This window comes from Cyprinus carpio, chromosome B15, assembly GCF_018340385.1.
Source record: "Cyprinus carpio isolate SPL01 chromosome B15, ASM1834038v1, whole genome shotgun sequence".
Lineage (NCBI taxonomy): Eukaryota > Metazoa > Chordata > Actinopteri > Cypriniformes > Cyprinidae > Cyprinus > Cyprinus carpio.
In genome coordinates, this window is record NC_056611.1 from 28,310,813 (window position 1) to 28,331,456 (window position 20,644).

A 20,644-nucleotide genomic window follows, 5' to 3' on the forward strand; every position below is an offset into this window, starting at 1 on the left:
ACATAAAAAGTAAACTAAAAGCATACTTTCCTATTTTTAGTTTAAAAGAAGTATACTAATAGCACACTTGAATAAACTTCTTTTTCGTAAGGGCTTTTAGCATGTGTTCCTTGTATGTTTGTGCACTAACCGTTGCGGTCTATAGCGAAGGCTGTGTCCTGAGAGGTGATCTGGTAGTTGCAGATCTGGCTGTATTGTGGAGAGCAGTCCTGGTCTGACGCCTGCACCTGCAGAATACTGTCATACACTTTGCCCTCCGTCACCGAGCCGTGATACTCCAGCTGACCGAACACGGGAGAAAACTCGTTCACATCTCCCACCTGCACATGCACCACAGCCCTGAGGAAGAGAGAGAGGTTTTATTGCTTCTTCATTGTCCAGGAGATTTCATGGAGAAAAGTTACTCGCCCTTAGGTCATCTAAGATGAAGATGAGTTTGTTTTTTCATTGGAACAGATTTAGATTACATCATTTGCTGACCAATGCAGTGCATGGGTGCCGTCAGAATGAGAGTCCAAACAGCTGATAAAAGCATCACAATAATCCACACACAATAACCCTCTTATGAACAGAGAAGCTGCATGTTTGTAAGAATCAAAGCCATCATGATTTTTACATCAAATCATTGCTTCATGCTAAACTGTAAGTCTTCTATGCATAAAATAGCTTCCTCCAGTGAAAAACACATCTACATCTTGGATGGCCTGAGGATGAGTATATTTTTTTTTATTTTTATTTTTTTAGCAAATGTTAATTTTTTTGTTGAACTATTACTTATTTAAGGTGTTTCTGTTAAATTCTGCTGATTGCAGAATATAATACTTTTAGCAAATCTGAGCACAGTTTAAGACATTGTATTACATTTCAAACTTGATAAAAGGAACAAAAGTCCCAAATGAGATTTCATTTTTATTTTAGCATTATTTAAATACCATTAGACTATTCATTAATATTTTGAATATTTTTATTTGTATACTTTCAGTTTTAATTTTAATCTTTAACATTAATCTTTAATTTATTTCCATGTTAGTTTTAGTTTTAAACATTTTAGTGCTTCAGCTTATTTTATTACTTCCAACTTGTTAAAATTTTTAAAAGTTTAAGTATTTCATCTAATATTTATATTTTATTTCAGATTTATTTTAATTAACAGACAATAATATCTACTGTTTCTCTTGGACAGTGATGGAATTAAATGGGAGAACAATGCAGATACCCCCCCCCCCCCCCCCCCCCCAAAGACAAATACAAACCCGATTCCAAAAAAGTTGTGACACTGTATACATTTTGAGTAAAAAAGGAATGGAATAATTTACAAATCTCATAAACTTATATTTTATTCACAATAGAATATAGATAACATATCAAATGTTGAAAGTGAGACATTTTGAAATGTCATGCCCAATATTGGCTCATTTTGGATTTCATGAGAGCTACACATTCCAAAAAAGTTGGGACAGGTAGCAATAAGAGGCCGGAAAAGTTAAATGTGCATATAAGGAACAGCTGGAGGACCAATTTGCAACTTATTAGGTCAATTGGTAACATGATTGGGTATAAAAAGAGCCTCTCAGAGTGGCAGTGTCTCTCAGAAGTCAAGATGGGCAGAGGATCACCAATTCCCCAATGCTGCGGCGAAAAATAGTGGAGCAATATCAGAAAGGAGTTTCTCAGAGAAAAATTGCAAAGAGTTTGAAGTTATCATCATCTACAGTGCATAATATCATCCAAAGATTCAGAGAATCTGGAACAATCTCTGTGCGTAAGGGTCGAGGCGGTAAAACCATACTGGATGCCCGTGATCTTCGGGCTCTTAGACGGCACTGCATTACATACAGGAATGCTACTGTAGTGGAAATCACAACATGGGCTCAGGAATACTTCCAGAAAACATTGTCGGTGAAAACAATCCACCGTGTCATTCGCCGTTGCCGGCTAAACTCTATAGGTCAAAAAAGAAGCCATATCTAAACATGATCCAGAAGCGCAGGTGTTTTCTCTGGGCCAAGGCTCATTTAAAATGGACTGTGGCAAAGTGGAAAACTGTTCTGTGTTCAGATGAATCAAAATTTGAAGTTCTTTTTGGAAAACTGGGACGCCATGTCATCCGGACTAAAGAGGACAAGGTCAAACCAAGTTGTTATCCAACATGACAATGCCAGACCACATACTGCATCAATTACAACATCATGGCTGCGTAGAAGAAGGATCCGGGGACTGAAATGGCCAGCCTGCAGTCCAGATCTTTCACCCATAGAAAACATTTTGCGCATCATAAAGAGGAAGATGCGACAAAGAAGACCTAAGACAGTTGAGCAACTAGAAGCCTGTATTAGACAAGAATGGGACAACATTCCTATTCCTAAACTTGAGCAACTTGTCTCCTCAGTCCCCAGACGTTTGCAGACTGTAATAAAAAGAAGAGGGGATGCCACACAGTGGTAAAGACGGCCTTGTCCCAACTTTTTTGAGATGTGTTGATGCCATGAAATTCAAAATCAACTTATTTTTCCCTTAAAATGATACATTTTCTCAGTTTAAAACATTTGATATGTCGTCTATGTTGTATTCTGAATAAAATATTGAAATTTGAAACTTCCACATCATTGCATTCTGTTTTCATTCACAATTTGTACAGTGTCAGGACATGTGTCTCCTCTCTAAATTCTTTAAATTTCCTTCTCTACATATTTGTATAAACCTATTAAAAGAGCAACTATATGTCAGGTTGTGTTTTACCAGGAAGGGAGCACGGTTGGCTGCATTTTATTTAGTGATTTTATGGAAACATGGCATAATAGCGCACCACAGATTTGACTGCTGAGCTAAATGCGTGTTTTTAGGGGGCCTGCCAGCAACTAAAGACCATTTAAATTGCATCTAGAATGAACATTTTCAGGTCAACTGTCAGAAACTAATAAAAGTAAGAAGTAAAAAATCTAAATAATCAAAATAGTCTGCTGCTTTAGAAATAATACTAAACTAACTTTAAAAAGAACTGACCAGAGGAGATGATTTTTATTCATGTCATTTTGACTAAATGCTATGTAAATCAGACTTTGCTTTTGCCAGTGCAGTCGCCTGTGCTGCAGGTCTCGTGTTTTTTGCGTCTATAATTATAATAATCTATGAGAAATTATTTGTGGTCCAGATTGAACTAGTTAGTGTTCTCTGCTTTAGAGGAGACTTTTTCCCAGAAGAAAATGCTTCAAAAGTTTCCATTCGTTCTGTCCAGGAGAAGCAGTGAACATACTAAAGAGATATCGTTTGTGATTTCTCTCTCCTGCAGGTCATTATAAAGTCTTAGAAAAGTCTTCAGGGAAAGAAATATATATAAAAAAAGGTCTGAAAGAAAAAAAAAAATGCCTCCAGGTATCCTCACGGCCAGTCTTGACACACTTTTGTGAGCTGAAAATACCAAAATAACAAGCTTGCATCATTCACGTCAAAGACAGCATGAAAAGTGAGTAATACTTAAAGGTCTGACTGTTCCACGTTGTTTAAATTTTGAAAAGTTTAAGTATTTAGTATAAGTATTTATTTTCCAAAAACCGGGGATTTTAATGAATAAAAAGGACAATATATCTATCAGTTTCTCTGGACAGATGATGGAATTAATTAAATGGAGAGAACAATGCCAGACCCCCCCCCCCCCCCCCCAAAGACAAAAAACATACAAACCCCGATTCCAAAACAAGTTGTGACCACTGTATACATTTTTGAGTAAAAAAGGGATGAATGGGAAAATTTACAAATCTCATAAACTTATATTTATTCACAAATCGGAAATAGATAACATACTCAAATGTTGAAAGTGAGACATTTGAAAATGTCATGCCAAAATATTGGCTCATTTTGGATTTCATGAGAGCGGACACATTCCAAAAAAGTTGGGACAGGTAGCAATAAGAGGCCGGAAAAGTTAAATGTACATTATAAGGAACAGCCTGGAGAGACCAATTTTTGCAACTTATTAGGTCAATTTGGTAACATGATTGGGTATAAAAAGAGCCTCTCAGAGTGGCAGTGTCTCTCAGAAGTCAAAAGCCATGGGAGCCAGAGGATCACCAATTCCCCCAATGCTTGCGGCCGAAAAAATAGCTGGAGCAATATCAGAAGGGAGTTTCTCAGAGAAAAATTGCAAAGAGTTTGAAAGTTATCATCATCTTACAGTGCATAATATCATCCAAAGATTCAGAGGAATCTGGAACAATCTCTGTGCGTAAGGGTCGAGGCGGGTAAAACATACTGGATGCCCGTGATCTTCGGGCATCTTAGACGGCACTGCCTCACATTACAGGAATGTGCTACTGTAGGGGAAATCACAACATGGGATCAGGAATACTTTCCAGAAAACATTGTCGGTGAAAACAATCCACCGTGTCATTTCGCCATTGCCGGCTAAACTCTATAGGTCACAAAAAGAAAGCCATATCTAAACATGATCCAGAAGCCGACCCAGGCGTTTTCTCTGGGCCAAGGTCATTTAAAATGGGACTGTGTTGACACCAAAGTCGGGAAACTGGTTCTGTGTTTTTTTCAGATGAATCAAAATTTGAAGTTCTTTTTGGAAAAACGGGACGCCATGTCATCCGGAATAAAAGAGGACAAGGTCCAAACCAAGTTGTTATCCAACATGACAAGCCACGACCACAATACTGCATCAATTACAACATCATGGCCTGCGTAGAAGAAGGATCCGGGGGAATGGAAAATGGCCAGCCTGCAGTCCAGATCTATTCACCCATAGAAAAACATTTTGCGCAGTCATAAGAGGAAGATGCGACAAAGAGACCATAAGGACAGTTGGAGCAACTAGAAGCCTGTATTAGACAAGAATGGGACAAACATTCCTATTCCTAAACTTGAGCACCACTTGTCTCCTCAGCCCCCAGACGTTTGCAGACTGTAATATAAAAAGAAGAGGGGATGCCACACAGTGGTAAAAGACGGGCCTTGTCCCCAACTTTTTTGAGATGGGTTGATGCCATGAAATTCAAAATCAACTTATTTTTCCCTTAAAAATGATACCATTTCTTCAGTTTAAACATTTGATATGTCATCTATGTTGTAATTCTGAATAAAATATTGAAATTTGAAACTTCCACATCATTGCATTCTGTTTTCATTCACAATTTGTACAGTGTTCAGGACATGTGTCTCCTCTCTAAATTCTTTAAATTTCCTTCTCTACATATTTGTATAAACCTATTAAAAGAGCAACTATATGTCAGGTTGTGTTTACCAGGAAGGGAGCACGGTTGGCTGCATTTTATTTAGTGATTTTATGGAAACATGGCATAATAGCGCACCACAGATTTGACTGCTGAGCTAAATGCAGTGTTTTTACGGGGGCCTGCCAGCAAAACTAAAGACCATTTAAATTGCATTCTAGAATGAACATTTTCAGGGTCACACTGTCAGAAACTAATAAAAGAAGAAGTAAAAAATCTAAAAATAATCAAAATAGTCTGCGCTTAGAAAATAATACTAAACTAACTTTAAAAAGAAACTGACCAGAGGAGATGATTTTGATTTCATGTCATTGTGGACTAAATGCTATGTAAATCAGGACTTTGCTTTTGCCAGTGCAGTCAGCCGGTGCTGCAGGTCTCGTGTTTTTTGCGTCTATAATTATAATAATCTATGAGAAATTATTTGTGGTCCAGATTGAACTAGTTAGTGTTCTCTGCTTTAGAGGAGACTTTTTCCCAGAAGAAAATGCTTCAAAGTGTTTCCATTCGTTTCTGTCCAGGAGAAGCAGTGCACATTACTAAAGAGATATGTGTCGTTGTTGATTTCTCTCTCTGCAGGGGTCATTATAAAGTCTTAGAAAAGTCTTCAGGGACAGAAATATATATAAAAAAAGGTCTGAAAGAAAAAAAAAAAATGCCTCCAGGTATCCTCACGGCCAGTCTTGACACACTTTTGTGAGCTGAAAATACCAAAATAACAAGCTTGCATCATTCACGTCAAAGACAGCATGAAAAGTGAGTAATACTTTGCAAAGGGCAACAGCTCATCTGACAAATGACAGGATTTCAAACACCCCTGCTAATCTGTGTTATAATGTTAAAAACCAGAACATACGCTAACACATTTATATATGCATTAGGTATGAAATCTCTAGTAAAGCAGTGTGATTTTGCAGCTTTACTGCCCTTTAGAGTCTAATATCTCACTTTAATCCTTTATCCATGTGTGCGTGCGTGTGTGTGTGTGTGTAGTATCGCAGATCCGAGCTGTCAAAGACGTATACAGTAATCCTGTATGGATTAAAGAGACACAGAGTAATGAGGAAGGTCCCTCTTTCTCTTTTCTCTTTTTTTTCCCATGGTTTCATCACCAAACCTTGTTTCTATCTCACTCATTCACAAATGTCATTTTGTTTCAAAGGACTTCAGTCTAGCTCACTGCGTTAGCTCTGTTAAAGAGTCTTTATGTGTATATCCGTAGGTAAAGAGAAGCGTCTTTGGCTCTGGGTTTGTCTGCAGGTGAACAGGTGCAGCGTTCATTAGCAGGAGCTCTTCAAAGCTTTTAATTCCTGAAGGTCAGACACCTGCTTTTCATAATCAGTACTGAGATAAAAACATGAAATACTGTATATGCACTAATGTAAGAAGAAGTTTCTTATGCTCACCATACAGGAAAATTGTGAAATATTTTTACAATTTGAAATAGCCATTTTCTATTTTAATATATTTTAAAATGTAATTTATCCCTGTGATGCGAAGCTGAATTTTCAGCATCATTACTTCACTCTCCAGTGTCTCATGATCATTCTAATATGCTGATTTTCTCATTCATTATCAGTAATTATTGGTACTTATTTATTAATAATGGTTGTCTTTATTATCAATTTTGAAATCAGTTTTTGCTTAATATTTTCAAACATCATTATTTGATAAATATTTTTTGGAATATTATAAATGCTTTCTGTCACTTTTGATCAACTTAATGCATCCTTGCTAAATAAAACTATTAATTTCCTTTTTTTCATTATTATTATTATACTTATCCTAAATGTTTTAATAGTATTATATCATGGTTTCCACAAAAATATTGAGCAGCGCAACTGTTTGCAACATTGATAATAATCAGAAATACATTTATACCTCTGAAAGCTGAATACGTAAGCTTTCCATTGATGTATGGTTTGTTAGGAGGACAATATTTGACCGAGATACAACTATTTGAAAATCTGGAATCTGAGAGTGCAAAAAAATCAAAATACTGAGAAAATCGCCTTTAAAGTTGTCCAAATGAAGTTCTTAGCAATGCATATTACTAATCAAAAGTTTTGATATATTTACGGTAGGAAATTTACAAAATATTTTCATGGAACATGATCTTTACTTAATATCCTAATGATTCTTGGCATAAAAGAAAAATCTATAATTCTGACCCATACAATGTATTTTTGGCTATTGCTGCAAATATACTGCAGCAGACACTGAGGACTGGAGTAATGATGCTGAAAATTCAGCTTTGCATCACAGAAATAAATAACATTTTAAAATATATTCAAATGACATTAAACATTATTATGAATTTATAATAATGTTTCACAATATTACAATTTTTACTGTATTTTTTAGTCAAATAAATGCAGCCTTGGTGAGCATAAGAGACTTACTCAAAAGACAGCAAACTTTTTTGTTTAAAAGGTTTCAGCAAGCAGGTGCATGAATTAAAGGACACAAAAAACAGGGAAATTCTAAAAGAAGGAAAATTAAAATCTTCAAAGAAAAAAACTGTGATTAACAGAGGTGAGTCAAGCACGGATGAATCATTTTAAACATAGTTCACAGTGTTCCTTCCAGTTCAAAACATCACAAACATGAATCCGACTGAGGTGGAGAACATGCATTTATTCAAACACACACTGACTTGTGTGATCTCTTCTTTGCGTGTCCCTTCGGTCCCGTGCCACAGTCGTGAGCTTGAATGATGAAGGTGAACTCTCTCTGTCGCTCGCAGTCGATCGGTCCACGCGCCCGCAGACGGCCCTCTCCTGACGTGCGGTTCAGAACCACAGCTTCGAATGGAGCGCTGAGACCCTGCACATGAAAGCCACAGATTTCCCCTACAGTACAGAGAGAGAAGACCACAGATTACGACTTTGCTCTTTGTAATCTCAGGGCTATTGCTCATTTTAATCCCACAAATGCTTCTCAGTGAGGGGCAAACTTTTCACTTTTTCTCATTAAAATGTCAATATAAATGGACATACACTGTTGGCCAAAAGTTTGTAATATATTTTTGAACAAAGTCTCTTCTGCTCACTAAGGTTGCTTTTATTTGATCAAAAATACAGTAAAAACAGTAATACTGTGCAATATTATTACAATTTAAAGTAACTGTTTTTACTGTAATATATTTAAATTGTAATTTATTTCAGTGATTCAAAGATGAATTTTCAGCATCATTCCTCCAGTCTTCAGTGTCACATGATCTTCAGAAATCATTCTAATATGCTGATTCACTGCTCAAGAAACATATTATTTTCAATGTTGAAAACAGTTTTTGCTACCTAACATTTTTTTTTTACGATAACATGCCAAAAAAAAGGGGAAAAAAATATTCAGCAAGGATGCATTACATTTATAATATTACAAGACATTTTAGAATATTACAAAATATTTCTGTTTCAAAAAAATGTTGTTCTTTTTAACATTCAACAAAGAATCCTAAAAAATGCATAATGGTTTTTTATAAATTATTATTAAGGATATAAATGTTTTTTAAATTTTGTTATTATTAGGAAATTAGGTTCTTTTTATTTTTGAGATTTTAGTGTTTTTAAGCAGCAAATCAGTATATTAGAATGATTTCTGAAGGATCATGTGACACTGAAGACTAGAGTAATGATGCTGAAAATTCAGCTTTGAACACAGGAATAAATGACATTTTACAGTAGAAAACAGTTATTTTAAATTGTAATAATATTTCACAATATTGCTGTTTTAACCATATTTTTGATCAAACAAATGCAGTCTTGCTAGCTTCTTTCAGAAACATCTAGCTAGCTTCTTTCCAAACTTTTGCCTTGCAGTTTGTCATTTGACCATCTAACGCTAACACTCTCTATTTTTAGTTATTTTTTTTAACAAATATCTATCTAACTTCTTTTAATATTTTTTTTCTATCATAAAAACATAAAGTCCCCTTTGTGCCCACCTACTGGCAAATGGTCTATTTTTAATTTAAAATAATAAATTAATATATTGTTATATTTGATATATAAAAATTCCATATTGTAAATTATAATAAAAAATATATTATTAATTTTTATAATGTATATATAATTTTTATATTATTATATTTCATATATGAATATATTATAATATATAATTTTATAATATTTTTAAATAAAATATATAGATTTTTTTCACAACAATGGGATTTTCTTAGCTATTTTTCATTGCATATTTCACCTATCACAAAAACATAAAATCCCCTTTGTGCCCTGGCAAATGGTACATTTTTAATAAAAAATAAAAAACAAATAAATTATATATATATATATATATATATATATATATATATATATATATATATATATATATATATATATATATATATATATATATATATTTACAGTGTTTTATATAAAAATTGAATTTTTTTTTAATTTCATTTATAATTTTATAATATAATTTAAAAAAAACATATATAGAGATTTTTTTTACCTATGACAATGACATTTTTTTTGCCATTTTCCTTGCATATTGCATGTCTCAAAAACATTGTCCCCATTGTGGGCACCCACTGGCAAATAGTCTATCTTTCATCTACAGCATTTGTACTCTCATTTGGCACTTAATAAATGTTATTTTCAGATCCTGGAGTCTTAAAGTGGTTAAGACACATTTCAGAAGGACTACATAACTTCCATCTATGTGTTCCTTCTGAAACTTCCTTCAGAATAACTGGATTTATCCACTTTTATAACTATAACTGACTGTACCTTTGGTTTATACTGTCTACATTCTTATTTATTTAAAAAGTTCTTTAAAGCATTTATGACTAAAACCTTTCAAAGCATTGCTTAGAAACTACATGATGAATCTTGCATTTGATCTTGCATTCACAGCAACCTTTGACTTTAAGAACCTCTGGCTACTTTCATCCACTCGACTCTCTATAACCGCTGCTCCGTTACAGCGTTCTGCTCAAATCACTGGAGCATTACGCCCATCAATTATTCAGCATGTTGTTTTGTAACCTGCCAGCAATTACCCTCGTAACAAACTCAGTCTCGCTTCAACATAAATTACGCCCTCTTAATTAATTACACTTCATCGGTGGTTGCTGGAGAACCATTAATCACACTTTATATTTAATTACATTTTATAGGTACATTACCTGTAACACACATTGAAGACAGTTTGAGTGTCAAACAAAAACCTAATTCAATCAGACGTGTTTCTGCATGCATGAAAATATTTTCTTGGTTTGGTTTGGATCTGAAGCAGTGAAGTTGAAGTGCTATAAACTTAACAGCATTAAACTTCAAGTAGTTCAAATCTATATCTATCTATCTATCTATCTATCTATCTATCTATCTATCTATCTATCTATCTATCTATCTATCTATCTATCTATCTATCTAAATATATTACAAAATGTTGTTTTTTCAAAATATTACAAGTTTACATGAAGAGTCACCATGTATGCATGTATTTTTTTCCACAGATGCAAATGATGGGTGATTTGAGAAAATGTAATTTCTTGTACTTAAATTTTTATTTTTGGTAAAAATTTAAAATATGTAACATCAATATATTAATGTATATTTTTGCCCCTTTAACAACAGAATTTTTTCGCTTATTTTTGGTGGTTTAATATGAAGAATAATACACTCTTGCTCTGTATTTTTATAAGATATAACCTAGAACTCCTTTATACTTTCTTTCTTTCTCCCCTTTCCATTCCTCTCAAGGGAATGTATTATGTACACTAGTTCATTAATTTTCTTGTCAGAATACAGTCAGGGATGTTTGTGTAAAGGTCACATTTAGCAATAAATCACATGAAAGAATATGCTGGGGAAGATGTGAACAGGTGGTATTTTTATAGACAACATAAGCAAACATCTGAGCTTCAGCATCAGTTCTGGTGTGGTGATACTGGTGCTTCCGAACAGTGGAGATGGACAGATGTCACTTCAGTGGTAAAATGTGTATGTTTTTGGTGTCTATGTTTTGAAAACCCAATGCAAGGCCATTTCCTCATGCAAAAAACAGAAATTCAGAAGTGTGTATGTTAGATATCAGGGATCTCAGTGTCTTTCTGAAGGGATGGGTCTCTTTCAGCAGCAGCTGTCTGACTAGAATTCTGCCAGTAAAAACTCCACTAACACTCCCCAAAGAACTCATTTATTTAGGAGGAATAAGAAAGAGAAGAGATTGTTAAATCTGATAGTATTTCATCGAGAGAAAATGAAAACCGCCAGTGGCACTAAATCATCAGAGATGGAAAAACGAAAGAATAGGTTAAAAAGAGGGAGGGAGGGTAAAATGAAAGACTTCCTTTTTGTACTATGCTAATTGTTATTTTAAAATTAATTCCACCTGTATCTTGTTAAATTGCTTTGAGACGCTTTATAATTCCAAGTTGATTGGAACTGCAGGGCTGTTCACCATTCAGAACTGAACTGAGATGCATTTTCAATTGAAGTGAGGCAGAAAACAGGATGCAGAATTGACATTCAAATTTATATCTAATGGAATGCATTAAAATTCAAAGAAAGTCATATATGGATGTATTTTAACATTTGAAGCAAAGTTTATCAAGACAAACAGAATGATGGTTTTACAATGGATGAATGGATAGAACAACAGGCGTTGGATGGAAGGGTGGATGGATGGATGGATGGATGGATGGATGGATAGATGGATGAATAGAACAACATGCGATGGATGGATGGATGGAGCAACAGGTGATGGATGGATAGATGGATGGATAAAACAACAGGTAATGATGGATGGATAAAACAACATGATGGATGGATGGAGCAACAGTTGATGGATGGATGGATGGATGGAACAACGTGATAGATGGATGGAGCAACAGGTGATGCATGGATGGATGGATGGATGGCTAGAACAACAGATGATGGATGGATGGATAGAACAACAGGTGATGGATGGATAGATGGATGGATGATAGAACAACGGGTGATGGATGGATGGAGCAACAGGTGATGCATGGATGGATGACTTGAACAACAGGTGATGTTGGATGGATAGAACAACATGTGATAGATGGATGGAGCAAGAGGTGATGCATGGATGGATGGATGGCTAGAACAACAGGTGATGATGGATGTATGGATCGATGTTTAGAACAACAGGTGATGGATGGATGGAGCAACAGGTGACGCATGGATGGATGGATGGATAGAACAACGGGTGATGGATGGATGGAGCAACAGGTGATGCATGGATGGATGGATGTATAGAACAACGGGTGATGGATGGATGGAGCAACAGGTGATGCATGGATGGATGGATGTATAGAACAACGGGTGATGATGGATGGATGGATGGATGTATAGAACAACGGGTGATGGATGGATGGAGCAACAGGTGACGCTTGGATGGATGGATAGAACAACGGGTGATGGATGGATGGAGCAACAGGTGATGCATGGATGGATGGATGGATGGATAGAACAACGGGTGATGGATGGATGATAAATGGTATGATGGATGGAAAAAACAACGGGTGATGGATGGATGATGGATGGATGGTTGGAGCAACAGGTGATGATGGATAGAACAACAGGTGATGGATGGATAGAAAACCAGGTGATGGATGGATAGAACAACAGGTGATGGATGGATAGAACAACAAGTGATGGATAGATGGAATGGATAGATGGATGGATAAAACAACAGGTAATGGATGGATGGATGAATGGATGGATAGATAGATCAAAGAATTGTTGGTACCCTTGGTAAATATGATCAAAGAAGGCTGTGAAAATAAACCTGCATTATTGATCCTTTTGATCTTTTATTTTTTTTAAATTCACAGAAATCTAACCTTTCATTGAACTAAAACAATTGAAAATTGGGGAAAATCTCATTATGAAATAAATGTTTTTCTCAAATACACAAGTAAAATATCTGCGAAGTATATTCCCATTCATATTTACAATTTTGAGCACACCAGGGTGATTATGAACATGAAATTATCCAGCCATGGCTTCCTGTTTCACAGGAATATAAACAGGAGGGAAAACAAAGGCCAAATTCCCTTAATCATCCATCACAATGAGAAAAACCAAATAATATATTTCTGATTTGCAGCAAAAGATAATTGAGATTCACAAATTAGAAAGTCACTTTAAGAAAAAAGCTAGAGCAGTGAAAATCCCCATTTCCACCAACAAGGCAATAACAAAAAAGTTCCAATCAACAGAAAATGTTACAAATCTGCCTGAAAGAGGACGTGTGTCTATATGCACGGTGAGAAGGAGAGTTTGAGTGGTTAAAGACTCTCCAATGATCACAGCTGGAGAATTGCAGAAAATAGTTAAGTCTCAGGGTCAGAAAACTTAGCTTTATAGCAGCAATCAGTCATGATGGGTTTGGTGAACACAGGGATAAAAAGTACCCACGTGTGGAGATAGATAGATGCGAAGCTGGCCGTGTGTGTGTGTGGGTGCGTGTGCATGTGTCCTTAAGCAGTGACTCAGTTTAAGTGTATCAGAGAAATACAGTTCAGCTGGAGGATCTGATACATTGGCAGTGTGATCTGGCAACCAGCAGGGGATCTGGAAAAGCATAAAGCATCTAATAATCAGAAAGAACAGATGGAGTACACAGACATGCACTCACACACACACACACACACACAGAATGAAGCATGTAATGATCTATACTCATCAGCTGAGACGGCCTCAGGAAAGACGTGTGTGCAGCACTGTACTACAAACCAAGTATAAAGTGCTCATTTCTTGCTTTCTTACCAGCATACGGAACTGGAGCGTCTTTGTCCAGAGCCACTAAAGGAGGATCCAGCAGAACCGCATCTGTGTTTTCTGTGATGATGCCGTGGTATGAGCTCTCGATCCATGGCTTGTGCTTATTCACTAAGACAAAGAGAGAGAGATGTGATCTTTGATTTACTTCCAAAAGCAAACCATTTAAAATCTATTTTGGAATACTTCTGCATTTCTAAACACAAGATGGCATCCTCTGTAATGTTCACAAAGGCATGATTCTCAGAATACTGCCAATCAATTCACACTGCTATGAATATCCCCCTTTACACTGTGCTTGATCAGGCTGACTGGACAAATTTTCTTCAGTGTTTATTTAAGGAGACAGGCTGTTGTAAGCATGCACACAACAATGTTAGGACTACAACCAGCAACTTTCTGGATTGTTCTTTAGTCGATCTTTAGATGCAGCAGTTTTTCAAATCCTCAAGACCCTGTAGGCACTTGTGGAGAAAATTCATGTTCAAATTACATGCATGTGCAGTAAAGTCTATAATTGAGGCAGATACACAGTGCTGAGCCCATATTGCAGTTTGAAGTTGAATCATAAATCAGTGCATTTTATAACCAACCATTTAAAAATGAGCTGGCAGCTTACAACAGCCAATAATTTTTATATTGTACAATGAATTATGTTGCTTATTTAAAAAAAGACTGTATATGAGATGTCAAAGGCATTTTTTGAGCTTTAAGACCATATACAAACTAAATAGTTTGATTTCCAGACACTGAATAGAAGAATAGAGACAGAATAGAGACAGAAAATGAAAATATACAATCATCTGTAATTAATTTTGTGAATTACACCTTGGAAAGGTCAACCCACATTCTTTTCTCCATCCACAATTTTTCTTCTTATAAGAAATAAAGCATGCCCTCTAAAGGTCAGGGCCATATCATTTACTTGTTTTATGTCCCAGAGAGACCAACTAAAGCTGCTCAAAGCTGAGAGAAGCACAGGAGAGAGAGGTAAAGAATGGAGAACAGAAAGAAAGATGAGGGAAATGGGGAGTTTGAGACTGAATGGGGGCCAAATCACAAAAAGATCGAATTCTTTTTAAAAGACATGGAAAACAAGGACTTTCGTTGACTGATAAACACAGCACTCCACTTTATACCCTGCAGAGAGGAAAACATATTTATTAAAACTATCACAAATGCTCTAAATCAACACAGTAGTAGATTCTCATTCTGGGTCAATCAAAAAGCTTGTAGAACCAACCGAAAGAGTCTCTTTCTCTCTTTTTCTCACATACACAACAGAGGAAATAAAGTGTTAATCTGTCTCAAAGCTGTTTTAATCCGCTGGCAGCTGTTATGGGTTTTCCTACATCCCGAGTGTCCAATCTCCCACCCAAATGCACGCTCTCGCTTTCTCTCATCTCCTTTCTCTTCTTACCAATACCATCATGTTTGTAAAATGGGTATTTCTAGCAGGAATTTAGTTTTAATGTAGCTAAAAATAATAATAATAAATATAAATGTATTCTTTCCCCAATTTATCACAATGATGATCAATCAGCTTGATATTGATTTCCCACACGGCTTTTTATCAGCTGATGAATCTGCTGCAGAAGCTACAACCCCATGGCAAAACAAGTCATATTTTATACAGAGTGTAATCAGGATTGACTGTAATAATAATTGAAAAAAAATGGCGTGTACAGCAAAATAATGACAAAAAAAAAAAACACATTGAGTTGTTCTCTGTATGCTCTGCATGCTATTACATAAAGTATGACGCAACTGCAATATGAACCGGTTCTTGTTGTGAATCAAAAACGCACTATGCAACCAGTGCAAATGACTATTTGAGACTATTTCAATTAATCATTCCGTAACACTTAGGAACTTCACTGATTGAAATCTGTATATCTAACTATATATATGTATGCACCCCCTCATAATTGTAATATATCACAGTTTATTAAAATAAGTTTACTTCAGTTGGTTCACCTGGTACCGTGCTGATTATTATATCTGTTATATAGTTAGTATTTGAACTGCATATTTTGGGCCTTGTTGTTAACTTTCGAAATGAATATCTATATTTGATGAGATTAATGTATTTTTGTTTCCTTTCTTTATTTTTTTATCATGAGTATTATTTAACAAGTTAGCATTACCTGTGAAAAAAATTTATTATGATTGTATTATGATAGGTATTTATTAATTTTTTTTATATTTTAAAATATTCAAATATATTAAAATTTGCCTAAATTAATCAGAATTGGGATCAAATGAAATGAAGAAATCTGCATCGACACCCAGCCCTAAAAAGCTATAATGGTGGACCCTGAGATATATGATATAGCCGGTTGCTCACTGTGGTCAGTGACCTCAAATTGATTTTCTGATGGAAAGTTGAGAATCTGTTTCAGTGTCTTTTATTTCTACATCATAATGGCCTGCTTTATGAGATACGCCATTAACAGCGTATTTCTGGCTGAAGGGTTTCCTCAGCATGAATCCAGTTAGCATTAGTACTAGTAAACAAGGCTCACAGCTTCACTCCTAAACAGTGGGCATTTAAAGCGCGACTGCTCCCCTGCAGCTTCATTGTGCCTGTGATACAGATGGGAGCGCAGAGCCAGAATGGCTCCTTTAGAGTCTTGTGCATTTAGAGCCAAAATGGTTCCTTTCATCTCACCGCTTATGGAGGGAAATGAGCCCAGAGCACAGAGAGAATGACAGAAATAGGTTACAGGAATTTAATAAATAAAATATAATCATTTTAGTGAGGTATGAAAATGATTGTTGTTTTCATCTATGCAGATATGATTGAGGTTGTGTGACAGTTTAATTCAGCATATGAATTGTTTTTGTGTTATATTAGGGAAGGAATAAGGATGTAGTATGTACTTTGATAGATGCTGTCAGCAATAACAGGGTGTCTGCAGTTTTTATGAAGGTAAATTTAAGACTTCTTAAAGAACTTTTTAAGACAAAGTGAAGGAATAAATTGAAGTGAACATATTATTTATTTATTTATTTGTTCACTTTTTAATGCCATGCCAGCATCAAGGCTATTTTCATAGCGATCTCAGAATTAATTACACAAGGTATACAATTAACAAAAAGTTAAATACGTTTTAAATCTACACTAGATTTAAAAGTATAGTGACCACACAAGAAGTTGTATTGGCAACACTTAAAAACTAAAATTTCCAGTACTTTTACTTCATTTTATAAAATAAAAGCTTAAGCCTTTGAATACTTATTCCGAACCAATAAACTATGGAAATATTTTACTGTATACCTGCAAAAAAAGTTATGTTTTCTTTAGTATTTTTTTCTTTTTTTCCACTAAAAATGTCTAAAGATTCTAAAATCAAGATACATTTACTTGAGAAGCAAAATAAGTATAAGAAGGCTTGTTTGCTGAGAAACTGATCAGAAAACAAAATGAAGTGAATATGTGATTAAAGCAAGAACACATCAGACTAATCAAAACAAATAAAAAACAGACTCAGAAAAATCTTCTTAGTTTGAAGGGACAGTTTTTTCATACCTCACTGGCAGATATTTGTGCATGCTTTAAGCATAAACTGACTAAATTTTGTACAGTTTTGCAGAAAACAAGACTTTATATCTTCATTTTGTATCTCAAGTAAATGAATCTTACTGTAGGGATGATTTGTCAGTGCATGAAACATTCAGTGAACAAAATTGTGAGATTTCCAGATCCATTCCAAAACCACAATCCATATTTACTAATAAAAAAACACAAAGATACCAAGATAACACTGTAAAATAACACTGAATGAAACATTTAGACTTATTTGTACTTTTAAGACTTGCAACCTTTTGTTTGGACTTTATTTTGGGAGTTCAATCTAATCTAATCTAATTTACCCTGTGACCCTACAGAGGATAAGCAGTTTGGAGAATAAATGGTTGGATAATTTCATTTACTGTTGGCATAATATTATTTGAAATAAATATTTTATTTAATATTTCTTTTCCTCTGTCCTGTCCAGTCTTAGAATCCCAGCAGCCCATGGGTAGAGGAACATGATGAACGCTCTGCAATACTGCTGTAACACTTACATAGTCCTGATGTAAAAGCTCCTAAACTCTGAAACATAAGGGGTGTGTGGAGAGGTGTGCATGCATGAACACAGAGTTAAAGGAGAAATGAGTGATGAACATATGGTGTGGGTCTCCCATGAGCAGCCAAACACACACACACACACATATATTTGAGAGAGGAGGAACATGTAGCTTCTTTTGTGTGATGATGATGATGATGATGATGATGATGATGATAATGACACACTCACTCCACTAATGAATACATATGATACACTGTTAACAATCAATCAGAGGGCTGTCAGAACCCACACAGGTTCAGATGCTCGGCACATTAATCAAATGTATGTAGAACGCTGCCTCAGCGAAACCAAACCCAAGAGTCGACAACCCAAGAGCCTAACGAGGTCTGTTCAACAATCCTGATTCTAGTTTAAGCACTGCTATCTCCCAAAGAACAGGACAGTAGTGTAAAGGTGATGTGAGGCATTTTTTCTGTAAAAATATTTTCTAAAATATAGGGGTTCAAGCATGGAACTCTGAAACCCTGTTTCAACCCTGTGGTAGAGCATTGTGCTAGCAGCGCAAAAGGTTGTGGGTTTGATTCCCAGAGAACACATGTTAGGTAAAAATGTTAGTCTGAATGCACTGTAAGTCGCTTTGGATAAAAGTGTCTGCTAAATGTGAAATTGTAGTGCTCAATTTGGGTACATTGACTCATTCTGTCTGTCCCAAGAGCATACAGTGCAAAAAACAAGAAATGTTGACATGAACCCTTTGTTATAGACTTAAAACAAATATAAGTTGTGCTGTTGCAAGGATAAATCAACAGTTTATCAAAACATTCAGGCATAGCTCACTTTTATGGTTATAACGAATGAGAGATTTTCATCAAACTTGGCACCTTTATGTATGGGCTCAATCTGATAACTGCCGTAAAAAATTTTTATTTGATTTATGTGGCTTTGTAAATAATATATAATGTATTTTTATGCATGCAATTAACGATCTTAAAGCATCAAAACCCTGATAATTGCTGTTTGCAGCTATATTTTTGTAATTATTTTTGCAATTCCATTCAGTTTCATTCACATTTCACCTTTAAATATCCATATGAATTTTTAAAAGTCAATGTTACCTGTCAGCATTGATCATTATTTGAAAATATTACAGTAACTGTCGAATAATATGACAAATAATAAAAAGGATAGTAGCAAAATTTTGATTATAAACAAACAATACCTAAAATTACCATTGTTCAAAATTAGTTTCACTGATAGTTTAAATACTAAAGAATTTAGACATCACAATATTATATATGAAAGATGGATATTCATTTTGAGATTGGCTAAAGATTATATTAACAGTATGCTAAATTAGTAGTTTTAATAAAGTTTAACTTTAAGTGAGCACTTGATGAAGCTACAAAAGTGTAAATGAGTGTGCCGTTAACAAACATCACTAATATCAGCCTACATGATTGTGCATCCCTATTTAAAATCTATAGTTTCTGCCAGTAAAAAACAAAAAAATATGATGCAAAAGAAAGATGTTTGCAGGATATACTGTATTTGTATTGCATCAGACCTGAACCCTTGAGTTTATAAGAAATATATTTTATTTGCTATATAAACAAAGAAGTAAAAGAAGTCCATAATATAATTCATTTGAAAACCCAAGGCCTGCATAGGTTCTTTTCTCTTCTTAATAATGCAATGCCCTTTGTTGCTTGGAAACATAATGCAATAGACTGAGAATTCAGCAGCTGCTCATTGTGATGTGTGCCTGTGTGTGTCAGTAACTGCAAGACAAATGTGCCTAACTACTAATACCACTATATCCAGCATCTGGTTATCCTGCATATAATGCAGTGCTGACACTGATTCGATACACTCATAATAGCTGGACACATTTGGTTGTGATTTATTTTGTAATTTTTGTAATTTATTTTTCCAGATGTTTCTTATCATTCCAGGCTGAATTAACCACTTTGTGCAAAATAAATTTTGACATAACCTACTATCTTATGTGTCTGAAGAGGAGCGGGAGGGAGATTTGTTTATTCCTGTGACCGGGACAAACAGCCTGAGGAGTCTGATGATTTTTGAGTTATTCTTGTATTTTAAGTTTTTTGAAGGATGGAGTTAAGGATGGATAAACACTGAAAATGGAAAGAGAAAGACAAGAACATGCATCACCGGACAGGGCAGGACAACAATATAAGACAAGAAAAGGATGAGAACGGAGAGAGAAAAGCTGAGCACTGATAAATTATTGTAAGCTCACTATCTCCAGTCAGTTTCGTGAGCCGACACACCACCAAACTAATATATTTTATGAGAAGGCTTTGTAGGAAACAAAGGCAATCATGTTGTCTCAAATTAAACCCTTTTAAAGTCTGATTTACTGTATTATTGTAATAAACTACAGCAGGATTGCAGCTGCAGAGTATTGCATTTACTAAAACTAATCTAACTCACTACCAAAAAATCTTTTCTATCATTATTCTGCATAATAAAAACATGTTTTATAGATATTTTTACACTTAAGACAGATAATACCTTTCAAATGAAAACTCTCAAACTTTGATAATGGCAT

General features: G+C 35.0%; 1 protein-coding gene across 1 annotated transcript in view; it reads right to left on the bottom strand.

The window, feature by feature from the left end:
• LOC109103660 (calsyntenin-2-like) overlaps nucleotides 1–20,644 on the bottom strand; it is a 52,043-nt gene that overhangs the window by 30,757 nt on the left and 642 nt on the right. Inside the window, exons 2-4 of the mRNA XM_042740192.1 lie at nucleotides 13,982–14,104; nucleotides 7,891–8,086; nucleotides 131–339 (exon numbers count right to left, since the gene is read on the bottom strand). Coding sequence (XP_042596126.1) covers nucleotides 131–339; nucleotides 7,891–8,086; nucleotides 13,982–14,104 — 528 coding nt within the window. The remainder of the gene's footprint in view (nucleotides 1–130; nucleotides 340–7,890; nucleotides 8,087–13,981; nucleotides 14,105–20,644) is intronic.